At 40.1% G+C, this 24,049-nt stretch overlaps 1 protein-coding gene across 7 annotated transcripts in view; it reads left to right on the plus strand.

The window, feature by feature from the left end:
• LOC134345247 (DISP complex protein LRCH3-like) overlaps positions 1-24,049 on the plus strand; it is a 139,825-nt gene that overhangs the window by 45,707 nt on the left and 70,069 nt on the right. For all 7 annotated transcript variants that reach the window (XM_063045614.1, XM_063045616.1, XM_063045615.1 and 4 more), the window contains 4 exons: positions 1,837-1,973; positions 14,473-14,585; positions 21,389-21,482; positions 22,136-22,256. In XM_063045614.1, the coding sequence (XP_062901684.1) occupies positions 1,837-1,973; positions 14,473-14,585; positions 21,389-21,482; positions 22,136-22,256 (465 nt within the window). The remainder of the gene's footprint in view (positions 1-1,836; positions 1,974-14,472; positions 14,586-21,388; positions 21,483-22,135; positions 22,257-24,049) is intronic.

The following is a 24,049-nucleotide window of genomic DNA, read 5'->3' on the forward strand; positions in this document are numbered from 1 at the left end:
ACTCTTACCACCTGTAGGCAATCTGACAGGAAGTCCAGGATTCTGCTACACAAGGCAGGGTGAAGGCTGAGGTCTCTTAGCTTTTTGTCAAGCCTGGAGGGAATTATGGTGTTGAATGCTGAACTGCAGTCCAAGAACAGCATTCTCACAGAAGCATCCCTCTTCTGCAGGTGTGTGAGGACAGAGTGTAGAGCTGTGACTATTGCATCATCTATTGATCGGTTGTGTCAGTAGGCGAATAGTAGGGGATCCAGTGTGGGTGGTAGCATGCTACAGGTGTAGTTCTTGGCCAGCCTCTCAAAGCATTTGTTTATTGAGGTGATTCTGACAGGACACCAGGTGTTCGCCTTGCTCTTTTTAGGTACAGGGACAATAGTGGATGATTTGAAGCATGAAGGCACACTATAGTGGGGGAGGGAGAGATTAAAAATGTCTGCAAACGCACCTGCCAGTTGTGCCACGCACATCCTGAGTACCTGCCCTGGGATGCTGTCCAGTTCCACAGCCTTCCTGTAATATCTGTAACATCCTGTAAGATGAAATAGCAAATAGGATCATACCTTGGCTTCACGGGAGAAGCCAGAGAGCGGTAGTAGATGGTTTCCTCCCTGACTATAGGCTTGTGGCTAGTTTTGTGTCACAGGGATCAGTGCAGGGTCTGTTGTTGTTTGTCACCTATATCAACGATCTGAATGATAATGTGGTAAACTGGATCAGCAAATTTGCGGATGACACCAAAATTGGGGGTGGGGGGTGGGGGTAGTGGATAGCGAGGAAACTTGCAGCGGGATCTCGACCAGCTGGAAAAGTGGGCTGAAAAATGGCACATGGAATTTAATGCAAACAAGTGTGAGGTGTTGCACTTTGGGATGACCAACCAGAGTGTGAATTGAGTAGTAGCGCAATGAGGAATGTGATAGATCAAAGAGGTCTGGGAATTCAGATCCATAGTTCCTTGAAAGTGACGCCACAGGTAGACAAGATCATAAAGCTTTTGGCACATTGGCTTTCATAAATGAAAGTATTGATTATAGGAGTTGGGATGGTATATTGAAGTTGTGTAAGATATTGGTGAGGCGTAATTTGGAGTTTTGTGTGCAGTTTTGATCACCTACCTACAGGAAAGATGTAAAGAAGGTTGAAAGAGTGCAGAGAAAATTTACATGCATGCTGCTGGGACTTGAGGACCTGAGTAATAGGGAAAGGTCGCATAGATTAGGACTTTATTCTCTAGTGTAGGGGTTCCCAACCTAGGCTCATGGACCTCTCCATAAATGGTTGGGGTCCCCTGCACTAGACCCTAGGACGATGATGGGAGATTTCATAGCAGTATACAGAATTATGATCGCTATAGTTATGACAAATACTTGCAGGCTTTTTCCACTGAGGTTATGTGAGACTAGAACTAGAGTTCATGGGTTAAGGGTGAAAGGTGACATGTTCAAAGGAACATGAGGGGAGACTTCGTTCAGAGGGTGGTGAGAGTGTGGAACAGCTGCCAGCAGAAGTGGGTGGATGCGGGTTTGATTTCAACATTTAAGAAAAACTGGATAGGAGGGGTATGGTGGGCTATGGTCCGAGTGTGGGTTGATTGGACTAAGAAGAATAATAGTGCAGCATGGACTAGATGGGCCAAAAGGCCTATTTCTGTGCAGTAGTGTTCTATGATGCTGTGACTGTTAAGTGTTATGGATGAATCCTGCGTACAGCAATAGAAGTTTCTGAAATACATTCATTGATCACCTAATTTTCATTTTCAGATTTGCAGTAAATGGAGTTAAATGGACTTAGAGCATTTTGTCTTTTAAACTAATTGAGTATTCATTATCTTATTAGAACTTGCAGATTTACCACTTGTGCGATTAGACATCTCCTGCAATAAAGTGACAACAATTCCAGTCTGTTACCGAAATTTGCGGCATCTTCAAACAATTATATTAGATAATAATCCCTTGCAGTCTCCACCAGCACAGGTAGGTGCTCAAAAACCAGTGTCCTGATTCTTATTTGTCATTTATATATTTCAGTTGTCGCTAACCAGCTTTACAAAGTTGTTATTGTTGGTCGCCATGATTACTCTTTCAAAGTCCAAAATTATTAGAGGTCCTTTTTTTTTACTACTTTGGGCATATTGTGTCCCATCTTAAAGCTGAAGTTATTATAATTGGTCCCCTGGATTACATGATTTATTACTTGTTGCAAGATAATTTACGATGCAGTGATTGACTTCCTTGAAAACTTTCACCTTCAATGTTTTCAAGTGGACACTTATTTGGCTGTAGTTCCACAAGGCATTTAATATTGTCTCTCAAAGAAACATTATACTAAAATTGAAGATGATCCATTTAAAGATTAATTATTAATGTAATTAAGAGATTCGCTCAGCAGCAGGAAACAGAGAAAAGGAATAATAGGTATTCTTACAGGAACTGTGCAGACTTCACTACTAGCCATATTACCGACTTAAATGATGGGATGGAGTGCCAGACTTGATATTGCAAAATTAAGCAATATTATAAGCCTCATAGGTGGAAGTATAATATTAGATATGTTATTAGGTAACTAAATAAGCATAACTGTAACAGCATTTAAATGTAGTAGAATACAGCCCAAGTCTATTCAATCTATCTTCATTTAGCAAACTTGCCATTCTTGGAATCAACTTAATGAACCCTTCCTACACTCCATCTCTGACAAGCACACTCTTGGTGAAGGAGGCCAAAGCACCATACATTGTCGCATGTGTAGTTTTACTGCAACCTTATGAAATTATAGTAAAATTTCCTTTCTTCTGTATTCAAATCTTCTTAGCATTCAGTTAGTAAATTATTAAATATCACAGGGAATAACAATGTGAGGTCCTGCAGTATGGTACAAAACTCTGGTTGCCACACATCTGCAATAATGTGATCAGTTTTGAGCAGCATTTCTTAGGAACTGTTTATTGGCTTTATGGAGGAGTGCAATGTTGATTTACTAGAATGATTCATAGTCCTGCATTCATGATCATCAGTCAAAACTCTTTAAAAGGTGAAATACCTTTGAGCTGAGATTCCTGCTAGCCTGTGGAGATGTTTACAGCACTAACAATCTCCTTAATCCAAGGAAAGCATCCAGACCAGACAGGGTACCTGGCCAAGTACTAAAGACCTGTGCTGACCAGCTGGCTGGTGTGTTCACTGACATCTTTAACTTCTTGCTTTGGTAGTGTCTGGTACCCACCTGCTTCAAGCAGACTTCAGTTATACCGGAGCCCAAGAAGATTGTGGTGACCTGCCTCAATGATGTTCACACAGTTGCACTTGTGTCCACAGTGATAATGTGTTTTGAGAGGCTGGTGATAGAAATATCAGCTGCTGCCTGAGATGACTTGGATCTGCTCCAGTTTGCCTTCCAGAGCAACAGGTCCACAGCAGCTGCCATCTCATTGGCTCTTCACACAACCCTGGAACATCTGGACATGAAGATGCATACATCAGGATGCTCTTTATTGATTACAACTCAGCATTCAACACCATCGTCCCCTCAAAACTAATAAATAAGCTCCAAGACCTTGGCCTCCATAACTCCTAGTACAATTGGATCCTGGATTTCCTCACTTGTCGATCCCCGGCAGTTCAGATTGGCAAAAACATCTCCTTCATGATCTCCATCGACACAGGTGCACCACGTCTTTGTGCTTAGTCCCCTGCTCTACTTGCTTTACACCTAAGTCTGTGTGGCTAAGCACAGCTCCAACACCATATTCGAGTTTGCAGATGACACCACTGTCGTGGGCCATATCAAAGGTGGTGATGAATTAGCGTACAGGTGAGATTGAAAATTTGGCTGAATGATGTCATAACAACAACTTCTCATTCAATGTGAGCAAGAGCAAGGAACTGATTGTAGACTTCAGGAGAAGGAAACTAGAGGTCCATGAGTCAGTCCTCATTGGAAGATCAGAGGTGGAGAGGGTTAGCAACTTTAAATTCCTGGGTGTCACTATTTCAGAGGACCTGTCCTGGACCCAGCATGTATATATAATTGCAAACAAAGCATGACAGCACCACTAATTCCTTAGGAGTCTGCGGAGATTCAGCATGACATCAAAAACTTGACAAACTTTTATAGATGTGTAGTGGAGAGTGTATTGACTGGCTGCATTGTGGCCTGGTGTGCCTTTGAATGGAAAATTCTACAGAAAGTAGTAGATTCCATCCAGTACATCATGTGTAAAGCTCTCCCAACCATTGAACACATCCACATGAACACTGTTATAGGAAAGCAGCACCCATCATCAGAGATCCTCACCATTCAGGTCATGCTCTTTTCTGGCTGTTGCCATCAGGTAGTAGGTACAAGAGCCTCAAGACTGGCACCACCAGGTTCAAGAACAGTTACTACTCCTCAACCATCATGCTCTTGAACAAAAGGGGGTAACTACACTCACATAACCATCCCTTGAGATGTTCCCACAACCAATGATCTCACTTTAAAGACAGGAAGGTAGAAGGGCTGAAATCTATGTACTTCAATGCAAGAAGCATCAGGGACAAAGGTGATGAACTGAGAGCTTGGATACATACATGGAATTATGATTCAGTGGCCATTACGGAGACTTGGCTGGCACCAGGGCAGGGATGGATTCTCAATATTCCTGGATTTCAGTGCTTTAAAAGGGATAGAGAGAGGGAGGAAAAAGTGGAGGAGGGGTGGCATTACTGGTCAAGGATACTATTACAGCTACAGAAAGGGTGGGTAATGTAGCGGGATCCTCTTTTGAGTCAGTATGGGTGGAAGTCAGGAACAGGAAGGGAGCAGTTACTCTATTGGGGGTATTCTATAGGCCCCCTGGTAGCAGCAGAGATACAGAGGAGCAGATTGGGAGGCAGATTTTGGAAAGGTGCAAAAATAACAGGGTTGTTATCATGGGTGACTTTAACTTCCCTAATATTGATTGGCAGCTGATTAGTTCCAAGGGTTTAGATGGGGCAGAATTTGTTAAGTGTGTCCAGGACGGATTCCTGTCACAGTATGTGGACAGGCTGACTAGGGGGAATGCCCTACTAGATCTAGTACTACGTAATGAACCGGGTCAGGTCACAGATCTCTCAGTGGGTGAGCATCTGGGGGACAGTGACCACCGCTCCCTGGCCTTTAGCATTATCATGGAAAAGGATAGAATCAGCGAGGACAGGAAAATTTTTAATTGGGGAAGGGCGAATTATAAGGCTATAAGGCTAGAACTTGTGGGTGTGAATTGGGATGATGTTTTTGCAGGGAAATGTGCTATGGACATGTGGTCAATGTTTAGAGATCTCTTGCAGGAGGTTAGGGATAAATATGTCCTGGTGAGGAAGATAAAGAATGGTAGGGCGAAGGAACCATGGGTGACAAGTGAGGAGGAAAATCTAGTCAGGTGGAAGAAGGCAGCATACATGAGGATTAGGAAGCAAGGATCAGATGGGTCTATTGAGGAATATAGGGAAGCAAGAAAGGAACTTAAGAAGGAGCTGAGAAGAGCAAGAAGGGGGCATGAGAAGGCCTTGGCGAGTAGGGTAAAGGAAAACCCCAAGGCATTCTTCAATTATATGAAGAACAAAAGGATGACAGGAGTGAAGGTAGGACCGATTAGAGATAAAGGTGGGAAGATGTGCCTGGAGGCTGTGGAAGTGAGCGAGGTCCTCAATGAATACTTCTCTTCGGTATTCACCAATGAAAGGGAACTTGATGATGGTGAGGACAATATGAGTGAAGTTGATGTTCTGGAGCATGTTGATATTAAGGGAGAGGAGGTGTTGGAGTTGTTAAAATATATTAGGATGGATAAGTCCCTGGGTCCTGACGGAATATTCCCCAGGCTGCTCTACGAGGCGAGAGAAGAGATTGCTGAGCCTCTGGCTAGAATCTTTATGTCCTCCTTGTCCACTGGAGTGGTACCGGAGGATTGGAGGGAGGCGAATGTTGTCCCCTTGTTCAAAGAAGGTAGTAGGGATAGTCTGGATAATTATAGACCAGTGAGCATTACATCTGTGGTGGGAAAGCTGTTGGAAAAGACTCTTAGAGATAGGATCTCTGAGCATTTAGAGAATCATGGTCTGATCAGGGACAGTCAGCATGGCTTTGTGAAGGGCAGATCGTGTCTAACAAGCCTGATAGAGTTCTTTGAGGAGGTGACCAGGCATATAGATGAGGGTAGTGCAGTGGATGTGATCGATATGGATTTTAGTAAGGCATTTGACAAGGTTCCACACGGTAGGCTTTTTCAGAAAGTCAGAAGGCATGAGATCCAGGGAAGTTTGGCCAGGTGGATTCAGAATCGGCTTGCCTGCAGAAGGCAGAGGGTCGTGGTGGAGGGAGTACATTCAGATTGGAGGATTGTGACTAGTGGTGTCCCACAAGGATCTGTTCTGGGACCTCTACTTTTCGTGATTTTTATTAACAACCTGGATGTGGGGGTAGAAGGGTGGGTTGGCAAGTTTGCAGATGACACAAGGGTTGGTGGTGTTGTAGATAGTGTAGAGGATTGTCAAAGATTGCAGAGAGACATTGATAGGATGCAGAAGTGGGCTGAGAAGTGGCAGATGGAATTCAACCCGGAGAAGTGTGAGGTGGTGCTCTTTGGAAGGACAAACTCCAAGGCAGAGTACAAAGTAAATGGCAGGATACTTGGTAGTGTGGAGGAGCAGAGGAATCTGGGGGTACATGTCCACAGATCCCTGAAAGTTGCCTCACAGGTGGATAGGGTAGTTAAGAAAGCTTATGGGATGTTAGCTTTCATAAGTCGAGGGATAGAGTTTAAGAGTCGCGATGTAATAATGCAGCTCTATAAAACTCTGGTTAGGCCACACTTGGAGTACTGTGTCCAGTTCTGGTCGCCTCACTATAGGAAGGATGTGGAAGCATTGGAAAGGGTACAGAGGAGATTTACCAGGATGCTGCCTGGATCAGAGAGTATGCATTATGATCAGAGATTAAGGGAGCTAGGGCTTTACTCTTTGAAGAGAAGGAGGATGAGAGGAGACATGATAGAGGTGTACAAGATAATAAGAGGAATAGATAGAGTGGATAGCCCGCGCCTCTTCCCCAGGGGACCACTGCTCAATACAAGAGGACATGGCTTTAAGGTAAAGGGTGGGAAGTTCAAGGGGGATATTAGAGGAAGGTTTTTTACTCAGAGAGTGGTTGGTGCGTGGAATGCACTGCCTGAGTCAGTGGTGGAGGCAGATACACTAGTGACGTTTAAGAGGCTACTAGACAGGTATATGGAGGAATTTAAGGTGGGTGGTTATATGGGAGGCAGGGTTTAAGGGTCGGCACAACATTGTGGGCCGAAGGGCCTGTACTGTGCTGTACTATTCTATGTTCTATTTAAAGACTCTTTATCTTGTTATTTCATGTTTTCATTATTTATTGGTATTTATTTATATTTGCATTTGCACAGTTTGTTGTCTTCTGCACTCTTCTTGGTCTATCATTGATCCTGTAGAGTTACTATTCTACAGAGTTGCTGAGTATGCCTACAGGAAAATGAATCCCAGGGTTGTGTATGGCAACATGTATGTATTCTAATAATAAAATTTACTTCGAAACTTTGAACTTTTGACTTTTGCTTTTGAGCTTTGCAGAAGAATTAGAACCATGTTAATCTGGGAAAGCCCATACCCAGCATCGTCTGGGTTCTGAAGAAGATGATTTATAGGATGGTAGAAGCTGGAAATTTCCTTCTAAAAACAATAGGTTATGAGTCAAAGCAACACACAGGGTGTTGGGGCCAAGACCCTTCTTCAGGACTGGAAAAGAAAGGGGAAAGACTCCAGAATAAAAAGGTGGAGAGAGGGGAAGGAGGATAGCTAGAAGGTGATAGGTTATTGGTCAGTTTTAGTTTTAAGTTTGAGATTGATAATTTTTTTATGAACCAAAAATATTGAGAGGTGTTTGTAAAAGACATGGATTTGCCACAGTCCCATTAAATTGTGGAAAAAACACAAAGGACTGACTAGATCATTACTGTTCCTATTTTCTGTAGTTATGTGTTTTGTTTTTGTGAGTTTGCATAACATTTCACATATTGTTGCCAAAAAATCCATTGCAGAAGAGCTTATTTGCAAACTTATGTAACTGAAAGTTTTGTTTTCCTTCTCTCAGAGTGAAATGCAGTTCAGCCCTTATCCCTCCCCCAAGCTCTGCATGTCAATATCCTCTGAAATCTTATTAAATGATACTCTTGCATCTGCCTCAACTTCCTCTAGCAACTCATTCCACCTACTTACCAATCTCTACGTGGAAAAAATTGCCATTCAGGTCCCTTTTAAATCTTACCCTTATCACCCAAAAAATATGCCCCCAAGTTTTGGACTCTCCTTGCTTGGAAAGATGTGGGCCAGAAGCTGAAACTGCAAGTGGCTGGGTGGGAACCATGGTTGTCATGAACCATGACGATCATGGTTGGGTCGAAAGACCTTAACCTATGCTGTATTGGTCTCTCTGATGGGTATTCAGTATGTACTGTCTCAAAAGTATATGAACATGGGCACCCCAGGTCAACATGGTCCCCGTTCTTCTGCAGTGCTCTAAAGCACAAAGAATTGTATCCGCCAGTCCCTCATAGATGAACGAGAGGTTCAACGCAGAAGTACCCGGTAGTGACGCACAACAACCTGTACCTGCATTTCCCTCTGAGAGGGTTAAAAAAAAAAGATAACTTCATACTTAGGACTCAATCCTCTCTTTCTGTGTACCAATGTGTTTTCTCTTTCTCCACACACACTTAATCCTGTTACCCATGTTTTGCACCCTCTAATCCTGGACCCCCAGCTAGCTTCCATTCATTCAACTTACAGTCTGTTATCCCCTCCATAATAATTATCACTAATTATTTGATCTGTTCTGCCCCTCCCATCACAGTAAATTGGATGTATAACCACCAAACTTGAAGTGAACCATTTGGGGAAAGAAGTACCAAGTGTCATCTTTGCAAATCCAAAAAAAATCTACCGTGCCTGGTAACATACCTGAGGCCCAATCCTTATGGCACTACTGATGGTTTCCGTAGAAGGGCAATGACCAAAGCAGCCATTGGTGCCCTCATGGAATGTCAAAAGGTTGTTGGTTTGTTTTACTCCAGATTCTAGAGCATAAAAGTCAAAATGTAGCACACATGTATTATTGACAAGATGACGCACATTCACATTTTGGCTGAGATATTAAGCAGAAGTTCCGCCCACAACCTGAAGTCAAGGCTCTCTTTTGATAAGCATCAAGGATATTTGCCTGACCTGGTCAATATTTGTCTCTTATTCAATATGAAGTTAGTATGTACTTGCTTTATGCATATAAGTTACCATGCGTCTTGAAAGCGATATTTCATTTCAAAAATGAAATGAAATTTAGATCCTCGATGACTTGGCTGATTAGATCCAAAATATGCTTGCCCCTAGAAAGCTAAGAGTAGTGCTGGACAAGTCACATTCTGAACGGAGGTCTGTGGCTAGTGGTGTTCTACAGGGATCTATGCTGGGACTTCTCTTGTTTGTCATATAGATGATTTGGAATAAAATGTGGTAGGTTGGGGGTGAATAACTCTGCAGTCAACACAAAGGTTGGTGGCGTTGTGGATTGCATAGAAAATTACAAAGGATATGTTGCGATATAGATCAGTTGCGGATAATGGTGGAGAAGTGGCAGATGAGATTTATTCTGGGCAAGTGAAGTGCTACACTTTGGGATCTCCAACATAAAGGAAAGAACACAATTAATCACAAACACGAGAACATATGCAGGTGCTGGAAATCCAAAGCAACACGCACAAAATGCTGGAGGAACTCAGCAGGCCATGCAGCATCTATGAAAAAGAGTAAACAGTCGACATTTTGGGGACGAGACCCTTCTTTGGGACCATTAACATAGTTAATTGTAATCCTTAACAGCATTGATGAACAGGAGGATCTTGGGTTCCAAGTACATGGCTCCCTCAAGGTGGCCGCAGAGTTTGATAGGGTGGTAGAGAAGGCATATAGCATGCTTGTCTTCATTAGTTGAGGCATTGAGTTCAAGGGCCAAAAAGTTAAAACTCTGGGTAGGATACAATTAAAGTATTGTGTTCAATTCTGGATGCCTCATTACAGGAATGATGGAGGCTTTGGAGAGAATGCAGAGGAGGTTTATCAGAATGCTGCTGTGTGCTAAAGAGTAAGGCAATAATAGACAAGCTGGGGCTATTTTATCGAGAACGGAGGATACCAAGGGAAGATTTGATAGAATTTTATCAAATTATGTGAGCTATATATAGATTACACAGCCAGTATCTTTTTTGCTGGATTGAAATGTCTGCTGTTAGAGGGCATGTATTTAATGTAAGAGGGGGAAAATGCAAAGCAATTTTTTAAGCACAGAGTGGTGGGTACAAGGTTGGTGATAGAATCAGAATCGGGTTTATTATCACTGGCATATGATGTGAAATCTGTTAACTTAGTAGCAGCACCAGTTCAATGCAATACATAATCTAGCAGAGAGAGGGAAAAAAATAATGATAAATAAAATAAAATAAAATGAAACATACTAAATAAACAAGTAAATCAATTACATATATTGAATAGATTATTAAAAAAAAGTGCAATAACAGAAATACTGTATACTAAAAAAGTGAGGTAGTGTCCAAAGCTTCAAAGTCCATTTAGGAATCAGATGGCAGAGGGGAAGAAGCTGTTCCTGAATCACTGAGTGTGTGCCTTCAGGCTTCTGTATCTCCTACCTGATGGTAACAGTGAGAAAAGTGCATGCTCTGGGTGCTGGAGGTCTTTAATAATGGACGCTGCCTTTCTGAGACACTGCTTCTTAAAGATGTCCCGGGTACTTTGTAGGCTAGTGCCCAAGATGGAGCTGATTAGATTTACAACCTTCTGCAGCTTCTTTTGGTCCTGTGCAGCAGCCCCTCCATACCAGACAGTGATGCAGCCTGTCAGAATGCTCTCCATGGTACAGCTATAGAAGTTTTTGAGCGTATTTGTTGACATGCCAAATCGTTTCAAACTCCTAATAAAGTATAGCCGCTGTCTTGCCTTCTTTATGACTATATCAGGTTAGATCCTCAGAGATCTTGACACCAAGGAACTTGAAGCTGCTCACTCTCTCCACTTCTGATCTCTCTATGAGGATTGGCATATGTTTCTTTGTCTTATCCTTCCTGAAGTCCACAATCAGCTCTTTCATCTTACTGACATTGAGTGCCAGGTTGTTGCTGTGGCACCATTCCACTAGTTGGCATATCTCACTCCTGTATGCCCTCTCATCACCACCTGAGATTCTACCAACAATGGTTGTATTGTCACAGATTTGTAGATGGTGTTTGAACTATGCCTAGCCACACAGACATGTGTATACAGAGAGTAGAGCAGTGGGTAAGCACACACCCCTGAGGTGCATCAGTGTTGATCGTCAGTGAAGAGGATATGTTATCACCAACCCACACAGACTGTGGTCTTCTGGTTAGGAAGTCGAGGATCCAATTATAGAGGGAGGTAGAGAGGCCTAGGTTCTGCAACTTCTCAATCAGGATTGTGGGAATGAATGGTATTAAATGCTGAGCTATTGTTGATGAACAGCATTCTGATGTAGGTGCTTGTGTTGTCTAGGTGGTCTAAAGCCGTGTGAAGAGCCATTGAGATTGCATCTGCCGTTGACCTATTGTGACGATAGGCGAATTGCAGTGGGTCCAGGTCCTTGCTGAGGCAGGAGTTCAGTCTAGTCATAACCAACCACTCAAAGCATTTTATCACTGTCGATGTGAGTGTTATCAAGTGATAGTTGTTAAGGCAGCCCACATTATTCTTCTTTGGCACTGGTATAATTGTTGCCTTTTTAAAGTAAGTGGGAACTTCTGCCCGTAGCAGTGCGAGGTTGAAAATGTTCTTGGCATAAAAGATAGCAGAGGACCATTTAAGAGACTCCTAGATAGCTTCATGAATATGCTAAGAAGAAAGGAATCTGATCAATGTATGGGGAAGAGGGAATCAACTAATTAAGAGTTATTGGTTTATAGGTAGCCCCCATTTTCTGAATGTTTGCTTTACGACACCTCGCTGTTACCTGTTTTCACTGTTACGGAAAAAAGGCAGCACGCACCCGAACAGCCAAGCTCCTCCCCCGGAACTGCATTCTAGCCGCCACTGCTTAAACATGTGCTTTATCTCGATTTATTTTGGCATCCGTTAGCAAGATGAGTTCTAAGGTATCGGAAAAGCCTAAAAGAGCTCATAAGGGTGTTACACTTAGCGTAAAACTAGACATAATTAAGGTGTTCTGTTAAGTTTTTTTATACTTAAAGAGAAATCAGTCAGTCTTTTTAATAAGCTGAAACAGAAAGCACTGGACGATGGTGATGAAAGTGTTGCGAAAGTGGAATTTAAGGGTAGTCATGGGTGGTTTGATCTGTTTCTGAGGCGAGGGCAGCTTCATAGTTTAACGTTTACCGGAGAGAGTGCTTCGGCTGATACTGAAGCTGCTGAAAAGTTCCCAGCAGAACTGAAGAAAATAATTACAGAAGGTGGTTATTCGTATACGCAAGTATTTAAGTGTGACGAAACTGCAATTTATTGGAGTCTTCCTGATTCCGGTAAGTGAAACTATACTGTACATACGTTATTTCTACTTTATATAGGCTGCGTGTTTTTGTGTGTTATTTGGTATGATTTGGCAGCTTCATAGTTTAAAGGTTACTGGAGAGAGTGTTTCTGCCAAGAGCGCTTATGCTGAGAGTGCTGCCGTGAGATTTTCGCTGTGCTAGACAGTGCTGCAGAAAAGTATTTCTACTTCATGTAGGCTGTGTAATTATCATATTATTCCTGCTTTTACTATATGTTACTGTTATTTTAGGTTTTATGTGTTATTTGGCATGATTTTGTAGGTTATTTTTTGGGTCTGGGAATGCTCAAAATATTTTTCCCATATTAATAAATGGTAATTGCTTATTCACTTTATGACATTCCAACTTACGAACCGTTTCATAGGAACGCTCTACCTTCGGATAGCGGGGGCAACCTGTAATTGGTTTGCTACAGCATTGTGGGTCAAAGGCCCTGTTCTATGATGAATTGTTCTGTGTACTTAATTGGCTGTAATTTCCTTTGAAACATTGTGAGAGTGTAAAAGATAGTATATGAAAGTAGATATTTTTGCTATTCTTGGTCCATGTAGCACAAAACACTTGCTCACCTTAACTATCAATAATCACCCCCTGCTCCCTGGCCCTATCTGTGTAAAATTTTGTGGTCACCCACCCACTGCCCAATTGATTTCATTAGCCACCTCAAACACGTGAAACAGGAGTAAAAGCAGGTCATCCTGAGGAACTGCCCAAGGCAAGATTCACTTCTTACTTTTCTTATTTAACTCCACCCTTTGTCTCTTTTTATTGAGTTATTAAATTATATGTTAATCTTTAATAATCAGTGTTATGAAGGAAGTTGATTCATCCAACGTTGTCTATGCTTTTAATGATTTCTGTTCTTGTTAGAGTTTCAACAGTTTTGGAATTCTTTTCTTTTCACAAGAAATAGGAGCAGGGGTAAGCCATCAGTCTGCTCAAGCCTGCCCCACTACTTAATATAATCATGCTGATTTATGCAAGCCTTAATTTCTCTTCTATGCCATTTTTCCATACCCGTCCATTCCTCAATCTATCATATAGTTATCTGCCTCCACCTTAAATACATCTGTTGTTTCAGCTTCTGCCACCTGCCAAGGCATAAAATTCAACATCCTCTGCAAAAAGAAAATTCTGTGTAGAAATTAGAGAAATCTTTGCAAATGTCGTGAATTTTTAATGCATTTTAATATCTTTTTCTTGGTGCTTTTCTTCACAGCTTAGTGATCTATTAGTGGTTATGTAGCCTGGAGTGTTCAAAGGAGGTTCACAAAAATGATTCCACAATCGAATGGCTTGTCATATGAAGAGCTTTTGATAGCTGTAAGCCTGTATTCGCTAGAATGCAGAAGAATGAGGGGTGACCTAATTGAAACCCATGGAACGTGGAAAGGCCTCGATAGAGTGGATGTGGAGAGGATGTTTCCTATGGTGGGAGAGTCTAGGACCAGAGAACAGCCTCTGAATAGAGGGGAATCCTTTTAGAACAGCGATGTGGAGAAATTTTTTTAGCCAGAGAGTGGTGAATCTGTGGAATTCTTTGCCGCAGGCCGTTGTGGAGGCTAAGTCTTCAAGTACAGTATATTTAAGGCAGAGGTTGATAGATTCTTGGTTAGTCAGGGCATGAAGGGATATGGGATGATCGCATGAGGTTGGGGCTCTGAGTGAAAATGGATTAGCCATGATGACATACTGGAGCAGCCTTGATGGGCCAAATGTCCTAATTCTGCTCCTATTATCTTATGGTCTTACTTGTCTTAATTCATAAAATATCATATCGTTGTTATCATGTTGCATTTTCATCATAGTATTAGATACTGATTGGAACATGTATGCTTTTCTTCTAGATTTGTATAAAGGGGAAAATCCATATATTCAAATACCTTAATATTGAAGCATGTAAGAATGTTCCAGAACTACCAGAATTTGACAGAACAAGACCAACTGGGTTCAACTCATGGTAAGTAAAAAAACATTTCCAAGGCTGGGCTGTCTATCAGTTTGGATATTTCACATTTATTATTTCCAAACTGAGAAGGAGTTGGGTGATGATGATAGAGGACCGTGCCGAAGGTTAAGGTGGTTAAAAACTGCAGTCAATTTAATTTACATATCCAAATTTGCTGATTCCATCTTGAAAATTTCACCAAGAATCTAAAATGTAAATACTTAAGGTATTTAACAGTTTCAGCACATCAGGAATTTGTACTTTGTAATTCACTAATATTTTTAATACTGTAGTTTTAGCATTAATCTAGGATCTTCAGTTTAAAGCTTTGTGGCATTATTTTGAAACACTTTTATTGATTAAAAAATGAATATTTAAATTTCCAGTGGGGTCTGTTAACAGAAAGTATATTTGATGTGGGAAAAAAATTGAATATTTAGAAGGTATCTCAAAAGGAAAGCTGATTTAAAATGACAGTTGCATTGCTTTTATGGAGTGTGCAATTAAATGGACTATTAGCTATAATTTTGTAGCCACTGCACTTAACCACAGAATGTGAAAACTGACTATTTTACAGTTGCGTTTGATTTTTCTCTGTATAAGGGCATAAGTAGCAGAATTGGGCTACTTGACCATTTATCAAGATCATTATAGACAATAGACAATAAGTGCAGGAGTAGGCCATTTGGCCCTTTGAGCCAGCACCGCCATTCACTGTGATCATAGCTGATCATCCACTATCAGTATCCAGTTCCTGCCATATCCCCATAACCTTTGATTCCGCTATCTTTAAGAGCTCTATCCATCTCTTTCTTGAAAGCATCCAGAGACTTGGCCTCCACAACCTTCTGGGGCAGAGCATTCCATATATCCACCACTCTCTGGGTGAAAGAGTTTTTCCTCAACTCCGTTCTAAATGGCCTACCCCCAATTCTTAAATTGTGGCCTCTGGTTCTGGACTCACCCATCAGCGGAAGCATGCTTCCTGCCTGCAGTGTGTCCAATCCCTTAATAATCTTATATGTTTCAATAAGATGCCCTCTCAGCCTTCTAAATTCCAGAGTATACAAGCCCAGTGGCTCCAATCTTTCAACATATGACAGTCCCCCCCATCCCGGGAATTAACCTTGTGAACCTACGCTGCACTCCCTCAATAGCAAGAATGTCCTTCCTCAAATTTGGAGACCAAATCTGCACACAGTACTCCAGGTGTGGTCTCACCAGGGCCCTGTACAGCTGCAGAAGGACCTCTTTGCTCTTATACTCAATTCCCCTTGTTATGAAGGCCAGCATGCCATTAGCTTTTTTCACTGCCTGCTGTACTTGTATGCTTGCTTTCAGTGACTGATGTACAAGAACACCTAGATCTCGTTGTGCTTCCCCTTTTCCTAACTTGACTCCATTTAGATAATAATCTGCCTTCCTGTTCTTACCACCAAAGTGGATAACCTCACATTTATCCACATTAAACTGCATCTGCCATGCATCTGCCCACTTACCCAGCCTGTCCAAGTCACCCTGCATTCTCATAACATCCTCCTCACATTTCACACTGCCACCCAGCTTTGTGTCATCGGCAAATTTGCTAATGTTACTTTTAATTCTCTCATCTAAATCATTAATATATATTGTCATGGCAGATCTTCTATCTTATACCATTTTCTTGAACTGTTATTAGATCCTTTGATTTTCTGAATATCCAAAGTCTTAACAATATATCATTTTTAATATGTTTAATAACTATATACAGTGGTGCTAGAAAGTTTGTGAACCCTTTAGAATTTTCTCTATTTCTGCATAAGTATGACCTAAAATATGATCAGATCTTCACCCAAGTTCTAAAACTAAATAGAGAGCCCAATTAAGTAAATAACACAAAAACATTATACTTCATTTATTTATTGAGAAAAATGATCCAACATTACATGTATTTCTTGGAAAAAGAATGTGAACCTCTAGGATTATCAGTTCATTTAAAGGGGAAATTAGAGTCAGGTGTTTCAATCAATGGGATGACAATCAGGTGTGCATGTGGATGGCCCTGCTCTATTTAAAGAACATAAACCTGGGTCTTCACTATCAAGGTTTTTGGAAGTGTACCATGCCTTGATCAAAGGAGATTTCTCAGGACCTCAGAAAATAAGTTGTTGATGCTCACCAGGCTGGAAAATGACACAAAACCATTTCTAAAGAGTTTGGGCTCCAACAATCCACAGTCAGATGGTGTACAAATGGAGGGAATTCAACACCATTGTTACTCTGCCCTGGAATGGTTAACCAACAAAAATCACTCCAAGAGCAAGGCGTGTAATATTCCAGGAGGTCACAAAGATGCCAGGGTAACATCTAAGGAGCTATAGTCCTTTTTTGCATTGGCTAATGTCAGTGTTCATGAACCTACCATCAGGCAAACACTGAACAACAATGGTGTACATGGCAGGATTGCAAGGAAAAAGCCACTATTCACCGAGAAGAACATTTCTGCCCATCTAAAGTTTCCTAAAAACCACATGGATAAGCCAGAAAGCTATTGAAAGTATGTCCTGTGGAAGGATGAGTCCAAAATTGAAATTTTTGGCTTAAATGAGAAGTGTCATGTTGGCAAAAAGCAAACATTTCATTCTAGCATAAGAAGCTCATCCCACCTGTGAAACGTGCTAGCAGTGTCATGGTTTGGGCGTGCTTTGATGCCATGGGAGCAGGGCAGTTTGCCATCATTGATGGAACTATGAATTCTGAATTGTACCAGCAACTTCTACAGGAAAATGTTAGGGTATCCATCTGTGAATGGAAGAGAAAATGGGTCATGCAGCAAGACAACGACCCTAAACACACAAGTTGGTCTACTAAAGAATGGTTAAAGCAGAAGAAATTTCACGTTTTGGAATGGCCAAGTCAAAGTCCTGAGCTTAATCCTATAGAAATATTGTAGAAGGACCTGAAGCAAGCTGTTCATGCAAGGAAGCACACCAACATCCCAGAGGTGAAGCAGTAAGGAGACATGGTGTAAAATTCCTCCAAGCTGATCAATGGTTACCAGAAATGTTTGGTTGAAGTTATTGCTCTACAAGGTGGTCACACCAGTTACTGAAAACGAAGGTTGGCATACTTTTTCCAACAAATACATGTAATATTGGATCATTTTTCTCAAATAAATGAGTAAGTGTAATGTTTCTTGTGTTATTTATTTAATTGGGTTCTCTTTATCTAGTTTTACGACTTGTGTGAAGATCTGATCACATTTTAGGTCATAATTATGCAGAAATAGAAAAAATTCTAAACAGTTCACAGACTTTCTAGCACCACTATATCCATAGCCCTCCAGGGTACAGAATTCCAAAGAATCGTGAGCCTCTGTGAAGGAATTTCTCCTCATCTCTGTCCTAACTGACTCTTTGTTCTGAAATTCTTGTTGCTCACTCCTGATCTGATCTCCTGCATTCAGTCTGTTGAGCCCCACTAGATTTTGTAAGTTTTGAAAGCTCTTGTGAATGTCTACACAATCATTCCTCGTGTAGCAAACCTGCATCCCTGGAACAGTCTAGTGAACTTTACTGCAATTGTTCTGTTGCAAGTATTTCCTTGGGAGAGAATATCGATATACCAGGACAGCTCCAATGCTGATGAATCATGCATAACAACTAATTTCTGGGTACCCCATTGGACTCGTACTGCTTTGCTTACAGTTGTTGCTCAAATGTTTTAGTTACATTCTTAGTGCCAAGGTAAGGGAGTCTAAACCTAGAGGCTGTAGGTTTAAGGTATAAGGGGATAGATTTAAAGGAGACATGAGGGGCAACTTTTTCCACACAGAGGGTGCTGGGTGTATGGAACAAGATACCAGAGGAAATTATAGAGGTGGGTACAATTATGATGTTTAAAACATATTTAGATTTCTTTAATAACTGTATTTCAGTTTTAAAGGACATTTGAACAGATACAATATATGGATAGGAAAAGCTTTTAAGGGTATGGGCCAAATGGAGGCAAATGGAACTAACAAAGGCAGGCAACTTAGTTGGCATGGACAAGTTGAACTGAGAGATCTGCTTCTGTGCTGTACAAATCTATGACTAGTACTATGCTGTACTTGGTTACCAATGTAAAGAGGACAAAGCTAAGAGGACATACCTGCATTGATACTTCTCTAACAAGAAAAGGTCTAATCACCCAATCTTGACAATACTGCTGATTTACCTATTCTCAACATACTAGAAAGTTGGAATTGATTAGAATTTTAACTGCACCTACCTCACAAACACTGTGGGGATGGCACGGTACCGTAGCGTTTAGCATAATGGTACAAAAGCGCCAGTGACCTGCGTTCAATTCCTGCTCCTGCCTGAAAGGAGTTTGTATGTCTTCTGTGACGATGTGGGTTTTCTCCAGGTGCTGCAGTTTCCTCCCATGTTCCAAAGGTGTATGGATTAGTATGTTAATTGGTCACGTGGATCTAATTGGGTGGCACAGGCTCGTTGGTCCGGAAGGGCCTGTTACCTTGTTGTATCTCTAAATAATAATAAATAAAAAGCTGGTTGTAGTGTGGGTATCTTGCTGCAAGAGGTTTTTTGATGTCAAAAGCCATTTTACCATCTACAAGGCACAAATCAGAAGTGTACTGAGCTACTCTCCACAGGCCTGAATGAATGCAGCTGCAACAACTTCAAGAAGTTGATAGCATACAAGATAAAAGTTGTTCACTTGAATGTACCCAATCCACTCTTATAAACATGCACTCCCTCCAATACAAATGAACTGCAGAAGGCATATCGTCAAATTTCATTGAGCTTACTCCGGTATCACTGTGACTTCTGCAGTCAAGGGCAACAGAATCAGGTTTTCCTGCAAATCTTGCACCATGATTCTTACTGGGTCTAAATCTGGAATTCCCCAACCTATCCAACAAAATTATGTGAATAGCTTGTGAACAGCTCAACATCACCACCCTAAAGGTAATTAGGGTTGGGCATTACATGCTGATCTTTCCAGTGATGATGCCCAAATGAAAAAAAGAAATCTGATCATTTTGATGAATAGTTTTTTGAAAATAGAGTGTGATTGCATATGATGCATGCCTTGATGAATGCCTTAGGGTAATGCACAGTTTAGATGAGAGTTTTATGCGTTCTTGTGGGTGTTGCAAGGGGACAGCAGCAAAAAAAGTCACATGCTAACTCAGTCAGTCATTAAATTTATCTGTAAATACCATCATTGCAATCAAATATTACATGTATTTGTTGGAAAAAGTATACCAACCTTGTTTTATTTAACAGAAAATTGTAGCAACCAATGGGAATAGATAATGTCTCTGACCAAGTAAGTACTTAGCAGCAGTACATAATTTGTCTGTGTTAAGTTAAAGTCAGCTGAACTGTTATCTGACATCTGCTGTTCTCTGCCTATCTGCCACATCGCATTCCTTTTCCTTGATATGATTTCTCATTAGAGCATTAATTAAATAGGAGCCAGGCAGACTGATTTCACTGTTATTGTAACTGCAGTTCTCATGCACATCCTGCTTGAAAATTGACATCAAACTCCAAGATGATGAGTCGATCATTAAAATAGTTTTAAGTACTTTGACTAGTTACTTTAATAAACTGTTTCAAAGATCCTAAGACGCATAGTATTCGTATGCCTGGTAATTTATTTCTGGCGCTAAACTATTGGTCAGAATTGTCATTGGTAACATTTGGAAATCTTTGGCACAATCAACTATTTGAATAAATGAATATGTCATCCTGTTTGTTGACTGTTTGAAACTTGTTTTTTTACCCTAAAATGAGTGAACAAGTAAGCTGTTAAGTACTGAATTTGGAGTCGTGCTTTAATAGGCCTTTTTCTAAATACCCTCAGTGTTCTTCAAATTTGTATGACAGTTTTCTTATATTGTTTCTCTGTTAAACTTTCCTGGGTGGATCACAACAGACAAAGTCTAGAAGGAGTCTTGCCAGAACTTGTCAGATTTTTAAAACTATTTATTTCAAAGGAAGGAAAAATCAGGAATGCTTTGCAACTGGAGTTCAGCCACTTCTGCTAGATTTGCTTGAGCAGTTGAGCTTACACTGTCTTCAGAAAACCTAACCTTCAGAGTTATTTTAACCTTTAGAGCATCTATTTCAAGAAAAATTGTGTTATAATGTTTTACATTGTTGAGTTTTTGTTAAAATTAAAAGTAATAAGTTTCACACAAAATTAGGAGCAAGGAATAGTGAAGCTGTTATTAGAGAAATGAACAAAAAGCCATCATTGAATTAAGTTAGCTGTGAATTGCCTCAGTGAAAGATGAGAGATGCTTCTTGAGAGCTCCATTGAGCCTCATCAGAATGCTTTGGAGGTAAAGGTTGGAGTCATAGATAGGGAATCAAGTGAAGCCTATACATTAAGAGAATGAAATTATTAAATCAAGCACTCGATTCGCATTTAGCTTTGCCTGTGAAGATGATATTATCCTGTGTGTATTGAACACAGTATTACCTGAACATAATCTCTTCCTTCACTGAGTCTTTTGTTACAGTTCGTTGACTGAGTATGATGCCTTTGTAGATAACTAGAGCTATTACATGTCCAGTATAATTAAGCTTGTAAATATCATTGGATACCATCCTGCTGACAAAACTCGACTTTGAGCTCCAGAAATAACACATGGTTACCAAGAATGCATGTGCTTTCGAACACATGCAAATCAAGTACTTATAGAACCTGATCACCAGTATTGGTGATGAAAAACATGATTGATTACAGATATTTTAGGTACTTTTCCCGGTCATTTTTTAAATTCTTCCTCTGATGATTAGTCTTTATTCTTTTTACAGTCAGGAAGAGTATTTCACAGGTCGACCATATGGAGCACTGGACTCAGGCTTTAACAGTGTTGACAGTGGAGATAAAAGATGGTCAGGGAATGAGGTATGTAACACTATACCTTTACAAAATAATATTTGGATCATATATTACCAATGTTTTGGAGCTTTCCTTAAACATTTATTGTAAGTAGCTAAAAATTGCATTCATATTTTAAATCCTTCCAATGACATAAATAAAAATTACATTCTTGGTCCTTTCATTGCTCCCAATCAAAATATCTCTTTACACTTGCTGCTCTAGGAAAGTTACTTTTTTAATTGGACCTCTCATAGTTCAGTGAGCAACATTGGCTTTGGAACTCCTGTATGCTCAAATTTGCTACCGATTATCCTTTTCTGTTGTCAAGATTATTACCCTTATAGTATTTTTAAAATATTTTGTCCCTCACTCCCCACTGAATTACTAATGCACTTTTCCAATTATTAATAGAACAATATATTTGAACCTAGTTTTACAACTGTGATTCTTTCCCTGAACAATAAATTAACAAATACCATCCAGTTGGGAAATCCTTAGAATATTCCTATCGTATATATGATTCATTTCATTTGATACTTTATGGGCATATCCCAACTTTTTTTTTGAAATATTGTCCTATTTGTTGGAGTTTTTAACAGTATCTTGGGACAAGGTCTATTACTGTTGTGTTAGATTATATTTTAGTCTAAAATGGCAAATCTTGTCTTGCTGTGTAGCCTGCAGATGAATTTCCTGATGTTCCACAACGAGTGGCTGAAATTGCAAAGGAGCAAAGGCAGCGACGAGAGTGTCAGCATCATGAACAGCGATCTTCATTACTCATGCCAAATGGCATAGGTAAATTAAATTCAAAGGGCATTAGGTGCAATCACATCAATTGTATCTGTACAGAAATGAGGTCAAAAGAAGAAATGTTCTGTGGTTGTTAACATTTTAACAACTATTCTGTTAACAAAGATCCTGTATGCTTTCCTCTGACAAAAATAAACATGTCTCCTTAAACCAATTTACCTTGCTTTGAATAATACAAATATGTTCTATTTATGTAAAACATATTTTAATTTCTGCACTAACAATTCCAATTTTTCAATGTCACCAGATTATTGTGTTTTTATTTTAAAATCTTATTTTCAGACTGAGTATCCTTAGGACAGAATTTGGTAGGGTTCTTGTTATTTATCGTACAGTTAAAATCAGAACTCTTGGACTTAAAATGATCATTTTGATCCTCTTTCCATAAATGCTGCCATATCTGCTGAGTATTTCCAGCATTTTCTGCATTATTTTTGTTTCTAGTCCCTGCTTGCTCATGATATGAGGATGAAGTGGAATGCCATCATACCTCACTGATGAGTTTGAAAAGGAATGGATAACATGAGAAGCTATATGCCATTAACTCTTCCTGTCATCGAGTTATAAAAAAACAAGCCCTTCGACCAATTTCTTCAGTGCTGACTAAGTTGTCTTCCTGAGCTGGTTCCATTTATTTTCATTTGACTCCGATCCCTATAAACATTTTCTCACAATGAATCTGCCAAAATATCTTTTAAATTTTGTAATCATTCCTGCTTCTACCAATTTCTCCAGCATCTTGTTCTATTCCTACTACCATCTGGTAAAACTTGACCTTTAAGTCCCCTTTAAATTTTTCTTTCCTCGTACTTTAAGCATATACCCTCTGGTTTTAGACTCTTCTACCTTGAGAAAAAAGACTGTGACCATCCATCTTACCTATGTACTTCATGATTTTATAAATCTCTACAAGGTCACCCCCAGTCTCCTTTCCTCCCAGCATATTCAGTCTTATATACCTCAACCCCTTGAATCCCAGCAACACTCTTGTGAATTTTTTTCTGTACCTTGTTTAGCTTAATAAAATCATTCTCATAGTATTGCAACAAGAACTGTACACAATATTCCGGCTGCAGTCTTGTACAGCTGTAACATTATGCCTTAACTCTTAAACTCATTTTCCCATCCAACAAAGGAAAGCATGTCATACACCCTCTTTACTACTTTGTCTATCTGTGTCTCCACTTTCAAGGATCTTTGTACTTGTACCCCAGATCCTATGTTCTATAGCATTTTCCAGAGCTTTGTCATTCACTGTGAATTAGAATCAGAATTGGGTTTATTATTGATACACAGTTGCATGAAAAAGTTTGTGAACCCTTTGCAATTACATGGTTTTCTGCATTAACTACCTGTAAAATGTGGTCTCATCTTCATCTATGTCACAATAATAGACAAACATAATCTGCCTAAACAAATAGAGCACAAACAATTGTACTTCTTCTCGTCAATACTGAGTACACCATTTAAACAATCACAGTCTAGGTTCAAAAAAAGTATGTGAACCTCTAGGATAATGCCTTTGACAAAAGCTGTTTCGAGTCAGCTGTTCCAGTCAATGAGATGAGATTGGAAGTCTGGGTTGTAAAGCTACCTTGCTGTATGAAAAGGGCACATAAAAGTCAGGTTACTGACAGAGGCTGCTCTTCTCAAGAAAGATCTGCTTATGTGCACCATGTGTCGATCAAAACAACTTTCAGAGGACCTTAGAAAAAGAATTGTAGAAATGCATCAAGCTGGAAAAGACTATAAAAGTATTTCTAAAGATCTGCATGTCC

Source organism: Mobula hypostoma, chromosome 4 (genome assembly GCF_963921235.1).
Source record: "Mobula hypostoma chromosome 4, sMobHyp1.1, whole genome shotgun sequence".
Classification (NCBI taxonomy): domain Eukaryota; kingdom Metazoa; phylum Chordata; class Chondrichthyes; order Myliobatiformes; family Myliobatidae; genus Mobula; species Mobula hypostoma.